The sequence below is a fragment of the Petaurus breviceps genome, unplaced genomic scaffold (assembly GCF_028583685.1).
Source record: "Petaurus breviceps papuanus isolate PSGF00001 unplaced genomic scaffold, PetGlider_PUasm1.0 77, whole genome shotgun sequence".
NCBI lineage: Eukaryota > Metazoa > Chordata > Mammalia > Diprotodontia > Petauridae > Petaurus > Petaurus breviceps.
In genome coordinates this window covers 7,157,420-7,177,117 of record NW_027186492.1, presented here as the reverse complement: position 1 = coordinate 7,177,117, position 19,698 = coordinate 7,157,420, and the positions used below count along the sequence as shown (strand labels likewise).

At 40.1% G+C, this 19,698-nt stretch overlaps 1 protein-coding gene across 1 annotated transcript in view; it reads left to right on the top strand.

Annotated features, from left to right (window-relative positions):
- FRMD5 (FERM domain containing 5) overlaps window positions 1-19,698 on the top strand; it is a 384,746-nt gene that overhangs the window by 312,479 nt on the left and 52,569 nt on the right. Inside the window, exons 3-4 of the mRNA XM_069105921.1 lie at window positions 7,722-7,764; window positions 7,993-8,071. Of these exons, the coding sequence (XP_068962022.1) occupies window positions 7,722-7,764; window positions 7,993-8,071 (122 nt within the window). The remainder of the gene's footprint in view (window positions 1-7,721; window positions 7,765-7,992; window positions 8,072-19,698) is intronic.

The following is a 19,698-nucleotide window of genomic DNA, read 5'->3' as shown; positions in this document are numbered from 1 at the left end:
TTCCTTCTTCAGCTTATTTTACAGATGAATGAACTGCTGCAAACAGAGCTAAGTGACTTTTCCCAGGGTCACACAGCTAGTAAGTATCTGAGGTCTGATTCAAACTCAAGAAGACTTAGCTTCCTGACTCCAGGCTCAGAACTCTGTCCACTTCACCACCTAGTTGCCCATATGCTGCTTAGTAATCAGGTCCAAATGCTGTCAATTAGCTGCTTATCCTCAATACTTATGTGTTCCACCCAGTGACAGAGGGTAATCTAAAGTGATGCAGTCTCCCTGTCTCTCAGAGAGCTGGCTACCTCTGTCCTCTCATTCTGCTCCTTTTTTGAGTGACAACATTTGTCTCTTAGTCTAAAGAAAGTGTTCTTAACTTTCTTTGTGTCATAGACCCTTTGGCAATCTGGTGAAGCCTAAAGACCCCTTCTCAGAATCATGTTTTGAATGCATGAAATAAAATGCATAAGATTACAGAAGAAACCAATTATATTGAAATAAAGGTTTAATTTTTTTCCTATCCAATTTCATGGACCCTGGAAATATCTTAACTCCAGGTTAAGAACCCCTGGTCTTGAAGGGCTTAACGTGTACTTATCCAACCAGAGTCTTGGCTGGAGATTCTTTCAACCACTGGTGGGAGGGAGACAACCTTTTACCCCTTCATTCATCTCTATTTCATTTCAGTGGAGGTGACTCACAAAAGCATAGCATTCCTGCATATAGCACTTTAATCATATTATTAGAGAGGAATGAAGCTGAACATACTAAATTTTCCCACACAACCGAACCCTTCTTTGTGTGCAGATAAGCCCAAACCCAGGAATAAAGAGAAATACTGTTCAGGTGCTAGTATTCAAGCCTCCCCCCTCCCACTGCTGCAGCCCCTCCTAGAAACCTTTATCTAGCCCGGGTGCTTGGAAGTGCTAGGGGGAATACACTATAGCTCTGCTTCTCCTCCGTGGTCTCCGTTTCAGTCCCTGCTTTGTTCACTGCCACAGCTGCAGATGACTGTTCTTGGCAGGCTTCTGGCTTCTCCTTCAGCTCCCCAGCTTCTAGCTCCCCTTCTCATCATCCCTTTTCCCTTGGGCCTGCCTCCAGTTCAAAGCTGGGGTATTAAAGTTCTCATGAAAACAGCTGGAGGGTGAGTGGGCAGGATGGCTTCATGCTGATAGCCAGTTTTTCTCCAGCTCCCTTCACCTTCCCGCAAAGTTCAACCCATCTGGCTTCCATATTACTTCCCCCAGGCACCTCTTTTAAATTTCCCATCCTTCAGCTTTTTTCCATCATCCTTCAGCTTTTTTCCATCCTCCACCAGCTCTGAAGCTTAGATGGGAGGAGCCTCCAGTTCGTTCCCTCTCTTCCCCAGATGCCTGTTGCGTCAGAGGAGGTCCCAAAGGATAAAGGGATTTATCTGTCCATTGCTCACACAATTAGCTAATGTCTTTCTAGGACTACTATTCTCATCTTAAAGTAGGGTCAATCCACTTTAGTGGTATCAACCTAATAAAGAAATTGGGGCCACTAAACTCCACCATACATAAGGATCCCTGCAAGCTATATGCAGATTTTGGTTGTTGTTCAGTCATTTTCAGGCATGTCTGACTCTTTGTGACTCCATCTGGGGTTTTCTTGGCAAAGATATTGGAGTGATTTTCCTTTTCCTTCTCCAGCTCATTTTACAGATGAGGAAGCTGAGGCAGATACCCAAGGTCACACAGCTAATAAATGTCTGAAGTCACATGTGAACTCAGATCTTCCTGACTCCAGATTTGGCACTCTATCCACTAAGCCACCTAGCTACCCCAATATACTGACTTAGAGAGCCACATATTAACATTACCTATGTTCTATTATATTTTTATTTATTTTGTCAAATATTTCCCAATTACATTTTAAACTGGTTCCCCACTCAGAAATGTTGAATAGGGCTTTGAGCAGCCATTGAAGCTGCTTTGTCATGGATACCTCTGATCTAGGATAGAGTAGCAAAAAACACTAGGCATTCAGCATCTCATCTTGATCTCATTCCAAGAGATGAGACTCTTCATACCTGGAGATCTCTCTCTCTCTCTCTCTCTCTCTCTCTCTCTCTCTCTCTCTCTCTCTCTCTCTCTCTCTCTCTCCTTCTCCCTCTCTCCCCCTTTCTCCCTCCCTCTCACATCCTCTAAATTCAAATAAACCAACTGCTAGATATGTTTTTGGAAAAACAAGGGAAAATGTGCTTGACATAGTTGTTGCCTGTGCAATGCACAATGCTTTGCACAGAGTAGGCACTCAAATATTCATTAAATCCAGTTGAGACTCATTATCCTTTGATAGCAAAGTCTTGCCCTGAGTTCTAGGATTTTGCTTTTAGCATTGACAGTCTGTATGCTATTTACTGTTTTCAACATCTGCTTTCACTTGGAGATCTCTCGGCCTTTCAAATGTTAAGTCTGCTGGGGACTGTGATTGAAAATGCTGTATAGAGGGTTGTAACTCTCAGAGGTAGTTCTCCCACATTCTCTAAGGCCCCAGATGTGGAGCAGGGAGTTCCATGAGCAAAAAACACTTAATGGAATCAGGCAGTATTTTGTTCCCTGGTGTCCTCAGCTGCAAAGAGATTCTGCTACAGCTCACATTCAGCATTTTTCATTTGAAGGCACCAAATTTAGAAAGGAATAAAAGGATTGTATAACCCTCCTTTATTTCTCTTCCATCCCAGACTTCCCCCCTCCCTGCCCGGAACCCACAACCCCCACATTTTATTAATATACTTCATTCTTCCTGGCCTTAAAAATATATCAGCTCAGCAACAATATTGAGGATGTTCAGCTGTTTAGATGAGATGGCAGTTTGACCATCACCCTAGACAGATCTCCATTGTTAACCTGACATAGGCTTTCCTTAGGGTTGAGACATGGTACTGAGCCACTTTCCGTCTTCTTCCAAACCTTCATGTCCTCATGCATTATGGGAGCCCAGTCCATGTATGTTCTTAATGATGAAGATGATGATCAAGATATTCTTGAAAATGTCTTGACAAATTATTTTTTTATTTTAAAAAGTCATCTGTTCTAGTGCATGTCAATTTTTTTGAGGTATGGAACAAATTAAGGGTCTTGGTATATAATTTGGTTATTATTGGTATGTAATACAGACTTGTTTGGAAATCTTATGTTTCTTTTTTTCCCACTTGTTTTTTTTCCAATTACATATAAAGATAGTTTTCAATATTCATTTTTGTAAGATTTTGAGATCCAATTTTTTTCTCCCTCCTTCCTTTCCCTCCCCAAGACAACAAGCAATCTGATATAGGTTATACATGTATAATCATGTTAAACATATTTATACATTAGTTGTATTGTGAAAAAAGAATCAGAACAAAAGGGAAAAAACAAACAAAAAAGTAAAAACAGTATGCTTTGATCTGTATTCAGACCCTGTAGTTCTTTCTCTGGATGTGGATAGCATTTTCCATCATGAGTCTTTTGGAATTGTCTTGGATCATTATATTGCTGAGAGGAGCTAAGTCAGTCATAGTTGATCATCGCACAATGTCGCTGTTACTGTGTACAATATTCTCCTGGTTCTGCTCATTTCACTCAGCATCAGTTCATGTCTTTGCAGGTTTTTCTGAAATCCACCTACTCATCATTTCTTATAGAAAAATAGTTTTCCTTACTCAGCACCACACCCAGAAATAACTGGCCGTGTAACCTTGAGCAAGTTACTTAACCCCGATTGCTTTATAAAAAAAAAAAAATAGTATTCCATTACATTCATATACCACAACTTCTTCAGCCATTCCCCAGTTGATGGGCATCCCCACAATTTCTAATTCATTGCCACCACAAAAAGAGCTGCTGTATTATTTTATGTTTCTTGCAGTCCTTAGAGTTGTTTCAATCATAATCTCTACCCCCCCCCAAAAAAAAGGTCTATCTGAAACACCACTATTTCAGAGGAAATCCTGCTGTCCTCAGATCTATGTTTCCTAAATAACAGTTACAGTAGTGATATATGGAGCATGAAAGGCAAAATGTCTTCCATAGCTTTTCATTTGGGTTGAAGCATATCTAGAAGGGATGAAAATATCAGGGTAATTGGATTAAGACTAGAAAAAGAAAATAGTGTCATGTAAATAGATGGAATGCTGGACTTAGAATCAAGAAGCCGAGTTCAAATCCTATCTCTGACACTGTGTCTGTAACTATGAGAACATGATTTATAGGATCTCAGTCACATTTTCTCATCTTTAAAATGGGAATCATAATAGCAGCCAACTCAAAAGGTTGTTGTAGATTTCGAATGTATTTTAGAGGTCATTGAGTCCAACCCTCTCATTTTACATATGAGGAAACTAAGCCCCAGACAGACTTTCCCATTGTGATAAGTGGGAAAAGTAGGAATCAGAGGAAATGAGTTCAAATCTTCCTTTTGATAGTTGTTCTCTGTGTGATCTTAAACCTCCCTGGGCCACAGGTTCCTGATCTATAAAATGAGGAGATTAGACCATGTCCTTCTACCTCTACTTCTGTGATTCTTTGTTCACACAGCTAGTAAAGGTAAATTGCAAAGCCAGAATTCAAACCCAGGACCTCTGACTTCAAATCCAATGCTTTTCTCACCAAACCATTCTGCCTCCCTCTGGGAGTATATTTGATTCCCCCTAGACTCCAGAGAGCTTGGTACATGCAGCTTGATCTTTCTTCCTCTCTTCAGTTCTGTATTATCAGAATAATTCAATTATGCTGGTACCAAGATGCAACCAAACAGCTTTCAAAAAGAGGCCTTAGTAGTTTTCCATTCTCTTCTTTTTAAAAAAAAAACTTTTGTTTACACAAGCATTATTAGCTCTCCCTTTGCAACTCCTTCTCCTCACTTACTGAGCAGTTATAAAAAAAAATTAAACTCTCATGCCAAATATGCATAGTCCAGCAAAATAAATTCCCACATCCCCATGTTCAAAATTGTGACTTGTTCTTCAAGTTCATCAATTCTTTGACAGCTAGGTGGTGAAGTAGATAGCACATTGGGCCTGGAGTCAGGAAGACCTGAGTTCAGATTTGGTCTTAGTTACTCACTAGATGTGTGAACCTAGGCAAATTACTTAACCTCTGCCTGCCTCAGTTTCTTCCACTGTAAAATGGGGATCATAAGAGCACCAACCTCATAGGGTTGTTGTGAGGATCAAATGAGAAAATATAAAGTACTGATATATGGTAGGTACTTAATAAATGCTTGTTTCTTTCTATTCCTACTTCCTCTCTAGCAGGAGGTGGATGGTATGTTTCATCTTCACTCCATTCTCTTCCAGATATTGATCAAATATATTCACCCGGTTTTTAAAAAGACTATTGGGCTAGCTGTTTAGAATCTACCTCTTTTTTTTATCCACCTCCCCCTCTTTCCATGGCTCTCATTTCTTCCAGGTTAAGTCCTCTCTTAGCAAAGTTCATAATGGTGCTTCTATGTGACTGTTGCTCCAGTTAATAATACTTTTTTATTCATCTTCATTAGCCCTTTGCTATTTGAATCTGCCTCTCTGGCATGTACCTGTGCATTTATTGGGATTAAATAGTTTTCCTCCCTAGGCTTTGTTTGCCGTTCAGTTCCTCTGACCTAGGAATAGGTAAATCTCCCACAACAGTCAGATTTCTTTGCTCTTGCCTTCCACAGACTGGAAGAGGTGTCATCCTTCTTAGTGTAGAATTCCAGTTGTTTCCATGCAATTAAATCTTACAGCTTGGTTTCCTCTGTGAAGCCAGAGCAGCAGTGGGCTGTGTAATGTGAGAGGGACCTCTTAACCACATTGAACTGCTATAATAAGTTGCTTGCCTCACGGGAACTCAGTTCAGTGGAAACAAGAGAGCAAGATGTCAGTCCAGATTATCCATGTAGAGCTGACAGCAGAGCTGGCTCTTAGTGGGTCCATTAGCTGCATGACCCAAACCCACAAAGGAGAGACGTGGGAAGCTGAGGTCAGGATGCCTCTCCTGCAAACCTTCCAGCCAGTCCGAGATTTCAACTGGGATGTTAAGTAGGAGCAGGCAGGGATGGGATGCGTGCTCCCTTCAAGTATGCCCAAAGGCTCCCACTAAAAAATCAAGGTCACAGTTTGAACTGCTGTGGTCTGAAGTTTTTGTGTGGAGCTCAGAAATCTTAGTAAATTAGTATGGACGCTAATTAATTAGCATGAATGCGTTACAGAGGGACAACAACAATAATGGATTTTATGGGGTGCTTTGTGAACAACGGTGCTGGTGATGGGAAACAGTTGTAAAATAACCTGTTTCTTCCTTTCTAAAACCAAAGCTATTGCTGAAAGCGGTAGGGGCCGATAGTCCTGCTATTGACACTGGCAGCTCCTGCTGTATCAATTCAGGGGAAGTAGATTCATTTTTCTGGGGGTTCTGTTTGTGAGAGTCCGAGTGTTTCAGTTGCTGGGATGCCAACGTTCTCAGATTATTCTGGGGTCAGCGGTCTATGACATTGGTGCTAGAAGTGGCACAGACAGGTCACTTTTCACTGCTCAGTTCCCATCACCATGACTCTTTCCACCATCTTAGATAATATTCTTCCCCTTTTCTTCACAAAAGTGGGAGACTAGGAGCTTGAAATATGGCATATGCCATCAGACTCAGTTAATGTTTTGGTTAGTTTTTGCTTAAATGCCCTTTTTTCTCTTTTTAAAAAATTCTTTATTACAAGGATTGACTCACTGGATAGGGGAGGGGGAAGGGATGCATTCAGAAATTAAGGTGATATAAAAACAAATGAGATCCATAAAAATGAAAGGCTTTTAAAAAAGATAATACTCCTGTCAGCACATTCAGAAGCTGTTACCAATAGCCACTATCATCATCTTGAGAACTGGCATGGAAACACACACGCACACCCCCCCCCCCAAAAACAGAGATTAGAACTTTGACACACTACTTTTGGAAGCCTATTGACTTCAGTTCTAATGTATTCACATTTATAGATAAGCTCAAACATTGAATCTGTTTCTGTGTGTGTGTGTGTGTGTGTGTATGTATGTGAATGTGCATAAATGTTGTTGTTTAGTTGTTTTTCAATGTGTCAGACTCTTCATGACCCCTTTTGGGATTGTTTTGCAAAGATATTAGAGTGATTTGTCATTTTCTTCTCCAGCTCACTTTATAATTGAGGAAACTGAAGCAGACCGGGTTAAATGACTTGCCCAGGGTCACATAGCTAGTGTCTGAGGCCAAATTTGAATTCAGATCTTCCTAACCCCAAGTCCAGCACTCCACCCACTGTACCACCTAGCTGCCTGCCATGTGTATAAATAGATAGATACATACATACATACAGGCATATATGTATATATTACTATGCAAATCTACATATACAATCACTGTGTATCACTTTATACACATGTACATGTATGTATATGTCTTGTATGGGTATACATATGTGTGCATATGTCCTATGTGCCTACTTTTGTGTATGTCTGCACATATATGAATGCATATATGCATATATTCACTTGCATTTGTGTGTGGAAAGAGAGAGAGCAATTGTCTTATATAGCTGGTTCCATGAAAACACCTACTTCAGAAAATCCTATCAGGCCTTTATTTCTAAACCTACATGTCACAGACTCTATGATTACTTTTACCCTGAATTATAAACTGTCTGACTATTGAAAGTGTGTGGACCAGTTTGTATCTGCCACTCCTCATTACAACTGTCTCGTTCTGTCTTCTCCGTTTCAGCACTGGTTGGAGTTTACAAAGTCTGTGGTGAAGCAGCTGAGATGTAAGTATTCTTTGCTGTGAGGCTGGCACTATCATTCCTTTGTGAGGCTGGGATGGTTTCCCTACACAGTCAACCTGCACTTAAAGTTTATATCTATTATCTATGTATAAATTGGCTCTAAAAGCCTAGATTTTTTTTCCAGTAGTGTAATGACTTGTGCATCATAGAATGGGGACATACTCATTTTCTGAGTTTGTCGTTCCTGACAATCACCTGCTTTTCTTGCAGCCCAGCCTCCATTCACCATGTGTTTCCGAGTGAAGTTTTACCCTGCAGACCCAGCTGCCCTGAGAGAAGAAATAACTAGGTGAGGCTGAATACAAGACTGCTTAAACAGAAGTCCATGAACTTTTTTTAATGTATATTTTGATAAATATATTTCAATATAATTGGTTTGTAAATCCTATATATTTTATTTTATGCATTTATAAATATGATTCTGAAAAGGGGTTCATAGGCTTCATAGAAGAGATCCTAGGTTTCACTGCCAGAGGAGGCTATGCTACACAAAGGTAAAGATTCCTCTGGAGGAATTCATCTCCAATTGTCCCTGCTATTTAGACAACCTGGGCCTGTTCAAAGAAGAAAGAAAAGAGAGGTACACAGCCTCTTAAAATCCAGTTCTTATTCATATGTAACCTTAGTTCCTCCCTACGTTCACTTCAACGGAAATGGAATGAAACTAGCTCCTTTCTTCTTGTTTAGCTCAGTGAACAGCTAAGGTGATGGTAATATTTAAATTTGGATTGTTCACTGATATTGGTACTTGAAGTGACTGATTGATTGAAAGTGTTTTGTCTTGACTAAGGAGGAGTGATGATGACCAATGGACCCTGTAGGTATTTCTGGGAAAGACATTTGTTTTCTAGAGATAAAAAGGACTCTTGGGCTACCATCATAGGTATGCTTATAAAATTCCCATACATAGCCTTGAAAGACAAACTGGGAACTAGTACATTTTTTTTTTTTTGCTTTTTGGAGGGGGGAAGGTAGGGCAATTGGGGTTAAGTGACTTGCCCAAGGCCACAGGGCTAGTAAGTGTTAAGTGTCTGAGGCCAAATTTGAATTCAGGTCCTCCTGACTCCAGGGCCGGTGCTCTATTCACTGCACCTCCCAGTTGCCCCAAGTACATATTTTAAATCCAAGGTGGTGAGGAATCTCCATGAAAGACTCTTTGTAATGTGATTGTTGTTTCTATAAAAGTCAGTAGGACTGTCTGGGTCGAAGCAACTATACAGGAGACAAAGTTGAATACATGGCTCCTAGACCCTAATCTGTATTTCACTTGACTGAATTCTCTTAATCCACATGGGGCCAGTTTGCTTAGAACTCTACCAGGAAAGGCTTTGAAATCTATCAATATGGCTTAATTTACTAGTTGGAAACCCCGATTTTGTAGATTCCTTATCATTTCTTGACCCAGTAGAGTTGAAGCTCCTTGAGGACAGGAACTTTGTATGCTAGAATGTCCAACACATAGCAGGGACCTAATAAGAAGCTGGGGTTTGGTTTGTTGGTTGGTTTTGTTTTGTTTTAAGAATGGATATCCCTATCTTGCCTAGGCTAGAAGTGCAGGGGCCATTCATAGGCCTTATCCCACTCAGATCAGCACAAAACCTTTGACCTCCAGCCTGGGCTGCTTCCCCCTTCCTTAAGCAGCTCAATGGTTCCCTTTTCCTGAGGGCTCAATCGTATTAATGCTAAACTTGGTGCCGACACCACATTGGCTTAACTCAAAATTCACAAGTTCAAGAGATCCACCAGCCTCAGCCTCCCCAGTAACAGGAATTACAGGTCTGTGCCCCATGTCTGATGTTTCTGTTTGAGTCGAGAGATAATGCTGTTGGCTTTTCACCAGGTAAAGAAAGTGAATTTCAAATGAGAATTCTCGGTTTATTCCCAGTTGTTTGAGGTAAAGGGAAGAAAAAAATTGAGGGTATAAATAGATATAAGAGGGCATTGAACCTGCATTGATTGTAACCTCAACATAATTTGAGGTTGATGAGGCATACCACCTTGGGCCAAATCATTGATCAATTTCTCTGAACTTCTCTAGGCTATTGCTCAAATGACATACATACAACCATTCTAATCACTGACCCTCCACTTCAAGTTTTTATATCTTGGTCAGACCTTCCAGAGCTTGTAGTCTCTTGGCATATCTTTCAGGAACTCAGGATAATTTTCATACCAGAAGGACACATCAGAGCAAAAGGCCAAGAGAGAGAGACAGAGACAGAGACAGAGACTGAGTGTAGACTCGGATGTTCAACATGGTTGTGGAGATTCTGTGTGGTTCATATTCTAGTCATTTTGATTGCATTCATGAGAAACTTTTGTGGAGAAAAAAATAAGTGATCTGGAATATTGCAACAGCCTTCCGATTGGTCTTCCTGCCCCGAGTCTCTACCTATTCAATCCATCCTCCACTCAGATACCTTTACACAAATATGCCCCACTCCCCCATCTCTGGAATGTACTTCCTTCATCACTGCCACTTTGTAGAACATCTCACTTCTTTCCTCATCAGTCTGGTTATCATCACTCTCTAACTCTTAAAATTATTTTGTATAAAGTATATGTTTGTATATATGTGTTTTCCATGCAAGCTATGTGTATCCACATGGGTCTGTCTAGATGTGGCTCCCTGAGAGACATGAATTGATAGACACCTCTAGTCTTTTCCACTCTCTCTTTTCTGAGAGAGACTAATTCCTGCCAGGAGAGAAAGCAAGAGATTGGGGCTATGAAACTGGTCCTTCCACTCTCCTCAGAGAGGGAAATACTAAGCAAAAATTATATCTATCAACACCCCAATGTTGTTACTCTAAGGGAAATAATTTTAAGTTCAAGCTGTGTTCTGAATGTTAACCCTTAGTAGGGAAGAAGTGCCTTAGGCCTCTGTATCCATGGTTTGACTGACTCCATTCCCACCAAATGGCAGTTACAGGAAGACCACACATAGCAAATTGTAAATAAACCCATGATTATCCAAACTGATAGCAAAACAGAAATCAGAGAAGTTTTACAGATGAAACTATACCAGACAATACACAGAGTGAATAAGCTGCCCCACTGGGAGTGAGATATCTCAACTCAACCAAGAGAGAGAATCCTAGATTCTCATTCAACAGGAAATTGCCCAAAGACTCTAGGGTAGTAATCTATTGGTAGGTACATGATTTAGGTGCAAGCTCCTCTACATGTAGGATTATTCCCAGAGTCTTTTTCTCCCTTTAGGAACCTCTCCCTGAAGTGAATCTGGAGCCTTGTGTTTTCACTCTTGAAACTGGAAGCCAGAAGATCAATATCTCTGTTCTCCCAAGTTCCCTCCAACTCTGCCCCTCTTGTAGACACTGAACATTGAGTAATCAATTTCAACCAATGAGAAGAATTTTACACAAATGGACTTTGAGCTCCTGGTTATACATAAATATTTTTCTTACCTAGCCTTAATCACTGAATGGGTGTTGCCTCAGTCAAACTGAGACATGTTTTAAAGACCTTAGCTTAAAAAGGCCAAGATCTTCCACTGCATCCGGGGCCATCTCTAGTCATCCTGATCTACATCTTGCCACTGGACCCAAATGACTCTGGAGGAGAAAGTGAATGTGAGAAAATATTATTAATAATCAGTATCTTGGGGAGATTCAGATTTTCTAAATTCCTCATTTTAAAAGGTTCCCTTTTCTTGAAGGATATCATGATAATGAGATTTCATTGACTTTCCTCAATCTTGCCAGGAAGTCAGTGTAGGATGGGGAAGCCCATTATGTTTTATACAATCTTGGGTGGAAACAGGCCCTCTTGTCTAGATAGCCCAAGGCTAGTAATGGTCCGGTATAGGTGGGCATGGTCTGAGTAGAGATAATTTCTCTGTGCAAGTGTCACTCTCTGCCCCATCAACCACCTCCTGTTTCAAAGTATATATAAACTGTGAATCCTGCTGCCATGATGGTCTTTAGTTTAAAAGAGATGGCCAATTGACCATCTTATTAACAACCTGCTGACCTTATTAATAAAATGATTAAATTACCCAGAAAAAAATAAGTAATAGAACACATAAGACTGAAGGAAAACCTTGACCTAAATCTGAGATATTATACTTTAGGTAGCTAAGAAATGAGCCAAGATAGTGCCACAGCATACATTTTAATTATGGCTTTTGAGGCCATTAGAATTGAGCATTGATGTAAAGTTAATTCGCTTCAGCAATTATTAAGCACCTACTTTGTATCTGGAGTGCCTTGAATAAGGACAAGAAGTAGATCTGTGATTCCAGTGATACAGGAAACACCCATGTTAGGAAACTCCCTCTATCAATGAAAGTTGACACCTTCTCTGTGACTTAAACATTCTGGTTGCCTAGAACATTGAGAGGTTAAAGGACCCAGGGTTCCACAGAGTCATTTTGCATTGGAGGCAGAATAGGAACTCAGATCTTCTTGACTTTGAGTCCAACTTCTTGTCCAGTTACATTGCTTCTTTGGTGCAATGACTAAAGATGAAAAATCTAGATTTAGCTCTTGTCATGCTCAAGGAGATTACAAAGTAGGAGATAAGACATTTATACAAGTGACATAAGAAAGCAGTGCAGTATAGTAGATGGAGAGCCAGTCTTGGAGTCAGGAGGATCAAGGTCCAAACCTTGCCTCCGATGAAGACTATGTGACTCTAGCTATATGTTGAAATTGCCAGTGCCCTTGGCAACTTTCTGAGACTGTAAGTTGGAGAGAAGTTTCCAAAGGAGTTCCCTTATCAGAGATTCCTTATGCCAATGAAATCAAAAGCCTGGCCTAAGGCCCTGCCGGTATGACCCAAGTTAAAATGTGACCAGTGCATTGGAGAGACTCAACAGAGAGGCAGAAGAAAAGAAGCTATCATTTCTGTCTTGGAGGGTTGGCAAAAGCTTCAGAAAAGAGCTGGCACCAGCATCTAGGTCTTGAAGGAAGAAAAGTAATTCAGTGGGCAGAAATGTGGAAGGCATCCATTTCAGGCATGGGAAATGACCTCTTCTAAATACACATAGGAAGGAAAGGGGAGGATTAAATTATAGAATTTGGCTGAAAAAACAGAAAATATGGAGGAGAGTAGTGTAAAATAAGACTGGAAAGGTAGTTTGAATTTACTACAAATAGTTTAAAATTGCTGACATCCATGAGTTAGCTCTTTAGAATAATAGAACTTCCTGGGGAAACTGGAAATTATAAGGGGCTATGACTGTGGGAGGTGACCTATCTGGATTTGGCTGTACTGATTACCTCCCCATGCTTTCTTTTGATGCTTTTCATGAAAAATAAGAAAGCAGATTTCAGAAATTCAGATAGATGCTAAGTCTGATGGCTTCAGATTCTAAAAAGGAAGATGGCTCAAAACCTATAGAAGGTTCTAAAGAACGGAATTTTTTCTTGATTATATCAAATAACATCTTTAAGGAAAAATAGGTGGATAAGGGGATCTAGTGAATTCATGTGGCAAAACAGGGAATTCTTGAGTGAGATCAGATTTTGAAATGATTTATGCATTCTATATGAAGATAGAATTAACTAATCAGTCATTGAGTGTTTATTAAGCACCAACTATATACCAGTTGATTGTACTAGGTGCTGCAGATATAAGTACAAAGAATGAAACAATCCCTACTGGAAAGAAGCTTATATTCTGAAAGGCCTGTAACCAAAGTAAAATATGAAAGTGTGGTACATATCTGTAAGAACAGGGCTAAAAAGGTAGCTAGGTGGCCCATTGAATAGAACCCCGGCCCTGGAGTCAGGAGGACCTGAGTTCAAATTTGACCTCAGACACTTATCACAAAAAGTAACCATGTGACCTTGGGCAAGTCTCTTAACCCCAATTGCCTTACCTTCTCCCCTCCAAAAAAAGCAAAAAAAAAAAAAGAACAGGGCTAAAACCCAGAATGAGATGGTGCTTGCAAAAAATAAAAATGCTAAAAACAAAAAGGGTCATTTGAAGTGTATTCAGAACAAGAATATAAAGAAGGAATTGGCCTGTTTCTTCATATATCATCAGTGGATAACATGGAGAAAAGACATCTCAAGTTTCTATTTTCATTCCATCTTTTCTCTAGGGAGCTAGGTGGCACTTGAGGACTGGACCTCAAGTAAGGAAGACCTGAGTTCAAATTCAGCCTAAAACATTTCCTAGGTTTGCAATTCTCCCTCAGTTTCCCCCTCTATCAAACAGGAAGAATATAGTATCTACCACCCAGAGCTTTTATAAGAATAAAATGAAATATTTGTAGTACTCTTTGCAGACTTTAAGATGTTGTATAAATGCAAGCTATTATTATCAAGGGAAATAATCCTTGAAATGGTATGGGTAGAATAAACATAGTTAAATGGTAATCTTTGAAACCCAAGATAGGTTAGGAAAGAGAGAACCCCCAAAATGAATCCAAGTGCCCTTTAACTAAAATAACCTATAGCTTTAATTGCTTATCGACTATCTTTTCAAAATTGAGGAGGTTGAGCAGGATGTTGGAAGACTGGAGATAGGTTGTTCCCGTTTTCAAAAAAGAAAGAGGAAATTAGATTATAGAAACCACAGATTGATTAGCTCAATATTGACTCTTAGCAAATTTCAAAAATAGATAAAAAGAGGGATGGTTTTTGAGCACTCAGAAGAGATACCAATAATCACTAAGGATCATCATGGATTCACTAAGAACAAATCATGTCAGATTAACTTTGTTGCTTTTTTTAATAGTGTTACTAGACTGGTACATCAGGAAGATTGTATAGACATAGTAGATACATAGATTTAAGCAAAGCTTTTTGAAAGACTCATGATAACCTTGTAATGAAGATAAGAAAGTTTGGCTGGATCATAGAACAGTTATTTAGAGGAGCCAGGTGGTGCAGTAGACTTTTCTGTTTGTTGATTAGTCAATTAGTCATGTTTGTCTCTTTGTGACTCCATTTGGGGTTGGGTTTATTTTTTTGTCAGAGATACTGAAGATATATTTCCTTCTGCACCTCATTTTACAGATGAAGAAACTAAGGCAACCAGGGTTTAGTGACTTGCCCTGGGTCACATAGCTAGTAAGTGTCTGAAGCCAGATTTAAACTCAGATCCTTCTGAATGAATGAATCCTCTGTGAAGACTCCTCAGAATGAGAAGAGAGAAAAACTATCTCAAAACCAGAGACAGACTTTTGTAAGACTGGACAGACCTGAGTCCTGGGCTTCCTAAGAAATTATACAACCTAGGACCCTTCCCCCCTTCCCTTGCTGTCAATCAGCCTTAAGCCCTTCAGGAATTTTAGGAATTTCTTAGAGCCCTTCCCCCTTCTTCACTTTGGCATCTGCCAAATAAGGATAAGTACTTTTGGATTGGCTATCCCCTATTTCCTTCTTCCTTATCATTGGAGAAGATTTCGTGCCCATACTGTAAGCCTGCCTCCCAGCCAATGGGAGAAGGGACAGTGGTGGGAGGGGGGCTTGACTGCGGTTAGGGTATAAATTCTTGTTCTGTCTTCTGTAACCTGCCTCATTCTGCTGGTTCATACTGGTGGAAGGGATGCCCTCTTCTTGTGAGAACTGAATAAAACATCCTGTTCTTACCTCAAGACACCTCTAACTTTTAATTTTGGGGGGTCCTCGTACCCCACACGCTTCTGACTACAGGGCAGCACTCTATCCACTGTGCCACCTAGCTACCCAAGTACAAGACTAAACAATAATAATAACTAATATTTATATAGCACTCACAACAACCATGAGAGGGAGGAGAGTATTATCTCCATTTTGCAGATGAGATGGAAGTGAAGTGATTTGCCCAGGGTCACACAACTGTTAAGTATCTGAGGTGGAATTGAAGTTTAGGTCTTCCTAACTTCAGGCCCAGCATGCTATCCAGTGCACCTTGGCAAACTGTTCATTGTCAAATTGAAAGCAGCCTTCTTGTGGCATGCTGCGGAGTTTTGTCCTTGGTCCTGCTTTGTCCCATATCGTAATTGATTATTTGGATGAAGACATTTGTAGATGACAGTTTTAACTAAAATATGGGGTGATAGAATCAAGATCTTGTCCAGCTACAGTAGTAGGTTTAAGCTAAACAAGATGAAATGTAATATATTACATATATATTAATATAATAATATAACAAAGTCTTGCAATCAAATAAAAAATATAACTGCACAGATATAGGATAAAAGGGGTTGATGGCAGCTCATGAAAAAGACAAGACTTTTAGCTGACTATAAACTCTAAATCTTGGAATGCATTATGATAATCATAATAATAGCTAGCATTTACATAGCTTTTTAAGGTTTGGAAAATACTTTGAATCCATTGTCTCATTTAATGAATAGAAGAATGGTATCCTGAACGGCAATAATAATAGCTCACATTTACATGGTGCTCTTCAGTTTACAAAAGTGCTTTCAGTATAATGACCCCATGAAATAAGGAGTGGAAATTATTATCCCTATTTTTGTTGCTGTTTAGTAATTTCAATTGTGTTCAACTCTTCATGACCCTTTTTGGGGTTTTCTTGGCAAAGATACTCAAGTGGTTTCTCCATTTCCTTCTCCAGCTCGTTTTACCAATGAGAAAACTGAAGACAAGCAAGGTTAAGTAACTTGTCCAGGGTCACACAGTTAATAAGTGTCTGAGGTCAAATTTGAACTCAGGTCCTGACTCCAGGGCTGGTGCTCTATTCACTGTGCCACATTAGTTGACCTATTTTACTAATTAGGAAATTGGAGCTCATTGGAAATTGGGGTTGGATGACCATTTATCAAGGATGCTATAGAGGGGGTGGCGAGGTGATGCAGTGAACAGAGCACCAGCCCTGGAGTTAGGAGGACCTGAGTTCAAATCCAGCCTCAGACACTTAACACTTACTAGCTGTGTGACCTTGGGCAAAAATACCTTTAAAAAAAAAGAATGCTATAGAGGTCATTCCTATATGGGGTGAGAAATTGAACTAGTTAAGGCCTCATTCAGTGATAAAAGTCTATTATTCTTTTTTTTTTTAAAGCAATTGGGTAACTTGCTCAAGGTTACACAGCCAGTTATTTTGCGTGGGTGCCAAGTATCTGAGGCCAGAACCAATCCCGGGTCGCCTGACGCCAGGGTTGGCGCTCTTACTCACTGTGCCACCTGGCAGCCCCATGGAGATTCTTTTTTTGCCTTTTTTTTTGGAGGGCAATTGGGGTTAAGTGACTTGCCCAAAGTCACAAGGCTAGTAAGTGTGTCAAGCGTCTGAGGCCGAATTTGAACTCAGGTCCTCCTGACTTCAGGGCCAGCGCTCTATTCACTGCGCCACCTAGCCGCCCCTAAAAGTCTATTATTCAGCAAAAGTATTTCCATTGTATTGATTTAGTCTAAAAAGGAGGAGAAAAATTACTTGCTCTCCTCCTTCTGCCTGGAAAGGACAACTTCACAATGGAAATAAAAAATCTGATTGACTTAAAAACGAACATTAGTAGATGTATAGGCAGCTAGATGGCACAGTGGATATAGTATCTGACCTGGAGTCAGGAAGATCTGAATTTAAATTCAGTCTCAGACATTTAATAGCTGTGTGATCCTGAGCAAATGACTTCCCCTCTACCTCAGTTTCCCCATCTGTAAAATAGGGATAATCATCCTCCCTCCCAGGGTTGTTGTGAGTGCTAGATAAATACTAATTGTTATTATTATTGTTGTTGTTGTTGTTGTTGTTTAGTCTTGCATTTGGACATCTACCCTATCTGGTTGGCTTAATGGAAGCAGTCAGTGGCACGGACCTTTAGACATCTTAGATGAGACCACAGGTGCCCACTTCAAAATAAAGGAAAGTTCATTTGGTCATTTTACTTTGCATGCTCTTGGGCACAAGAAAAGTTGCTTAACTGTCTTCATCACAATTGTAGGGGGACTCTGAGTGTGTAATATTGCATGGGTTTGTCAGATGGGTTTGATGTCCAAGTTGGTTTTGTTTGACCACTACTTTTTCCCTTTTTTTATTCTTGCTTACTAGGAATGACTTTCTGAGTTCAGGGATAGGGAAGGATCTGTTTGGAAATGGGTGTGATATAAAAAACAAAAGGCATCAATAAAAATAAATTTTAAAAGAAACTTACCAAAATGCCAGAGCATATTTGACAGCTTCTAAAGCTTTGGTCCATTCTCTTTGCTCTTTACTCCTTCCCTATTCTGCTCCATCACCCCCTAAAATGTAATAGGTAAATGACCAGAAAGCTTGACTGAGGGGTAGGGGTGTTGTAGGAGGCTACTCAGAAAGCTGAGTCAACAGAAAGCCTCTCTTAGAATAAGCAGAAAAAGCAACCCAATCTCTCATCTGACCACACTGTCTGTCCCACCAAGCTCTTTCCAGAACAGCCATAGAAACCAAGAGGATGTCACTGCCTGCTCCCTGCAAAGCACAGCTCAGTAGTTCCCCCAGGGGAGCCAAGGGAATGAGGAGGAGGACTCTTCCAGCCCCTGTTTCTTACAATGGAAAAAACAATGTTTCTTACTAGGGGGCAGAAGAACTTTGTGGATTTAATAATAGGTGTTTTTAACTTTACTGAGAAAACATCCATATCTTGAACCGACATAAATGGGGAGGGGATGGGAGGGGTCCACTCTGCAAGCCATTCTGCTGGGGGCATGGATGAAAAGAGGTAGAACATATAGTTCCTCACCTTAAAGGAGTTTAAAATCTAGTAGGGGAAGGAACATTCACATACAAATACAGCTGCCAGCATATGGCAGGCCCCACATGCTCCACTTTAAATGGGTAGTGCAGACAGTAAGTGCTTTGAAATTCAAATGAAGCAAAGATCTTTATGCTAGGGTCTTCAGGGAAGGCTTCACAGAAGATAATTGAACTTGGGCTGAGCCTTTAATAAAGGGCTCAATAAATATTAACTGATTGATTAATGGGGAAACAAACCTTAACTATTAAGCAGAAACTACCAATCAGGATCAGCCTCCACGTACCTTTTATCTTTTCTCCTTTGTATGATATTTATCAAGGAAAGGTATTTCTTTTCAGGGAGGGGGTGGCAGTTGAGGTTAGGTGACTTGCTCAGAGTCACACAGCTAGTAAATGTCAAATGTCTGAGGCTGTATTCGAACTCAAGTCCTCCTGACTCCAGGGCTATAATGCACTGTGCCACCTCGTATCCCCTAAAGCATGTCTTTTCCAAGAATTTGCTACATATAATCTTTTCTTTTTTTGCTTTTTGGAGGGCAATTGGGGTTAAGTGACTTGCCCAAAGTCACATAGCTAGTTTTTGTGTTAATTGTCTGAGGCTGGATTTGAACTCAGGTTCTCCTGACTCTAGGGCCAGTGCTGTACTCACTGTGCCACCTAGCCGCCCCCTACATAGAATATTAAAGGCTGGGCAACTAGCATTTGAGGAGTTGGGAAGAAACCTTTCAACAGGTAAATGACCAGAACAATTAATCAGCCATCTAATTTGTACCTACCATGTGCCAGGTTACTGGGGGACTCTTGGGATATAAAGGCAAAAATAAATCCTTGCCCTCAAGGAACTTATATTCTATGGAAGAAACAACATATACACATATATTGAGATTCAGATGAAGGACCATATATACTCATGGTCATATACAGATACATATATGCATACATGTACATTTGTGTGTATACACACATGCACACACAGTAAATACAAGTTGGGTTTGGGGGGCCAAAGGCTTTTTTTGTGGAAGAAAAAGATAGCTAACTGATAAAGTAGGCAGTTTGGTGGTACAGTGGAGAGAACCAAGGATTCAGTCAGGAAGACTTGAGTTCAAATTCTATCTCAGATACTTATCAGCTATGAAACCCTGGACCAGCTGTCATTTATCCTCTCAGCCTCCATTTAAACAGGGTTGACCTTAGCACCTAATTTGTTGTGAAGATCAACATAGATAACATTCATAATGGATGCTTCCTACTTTTCCAGTCTTCTTA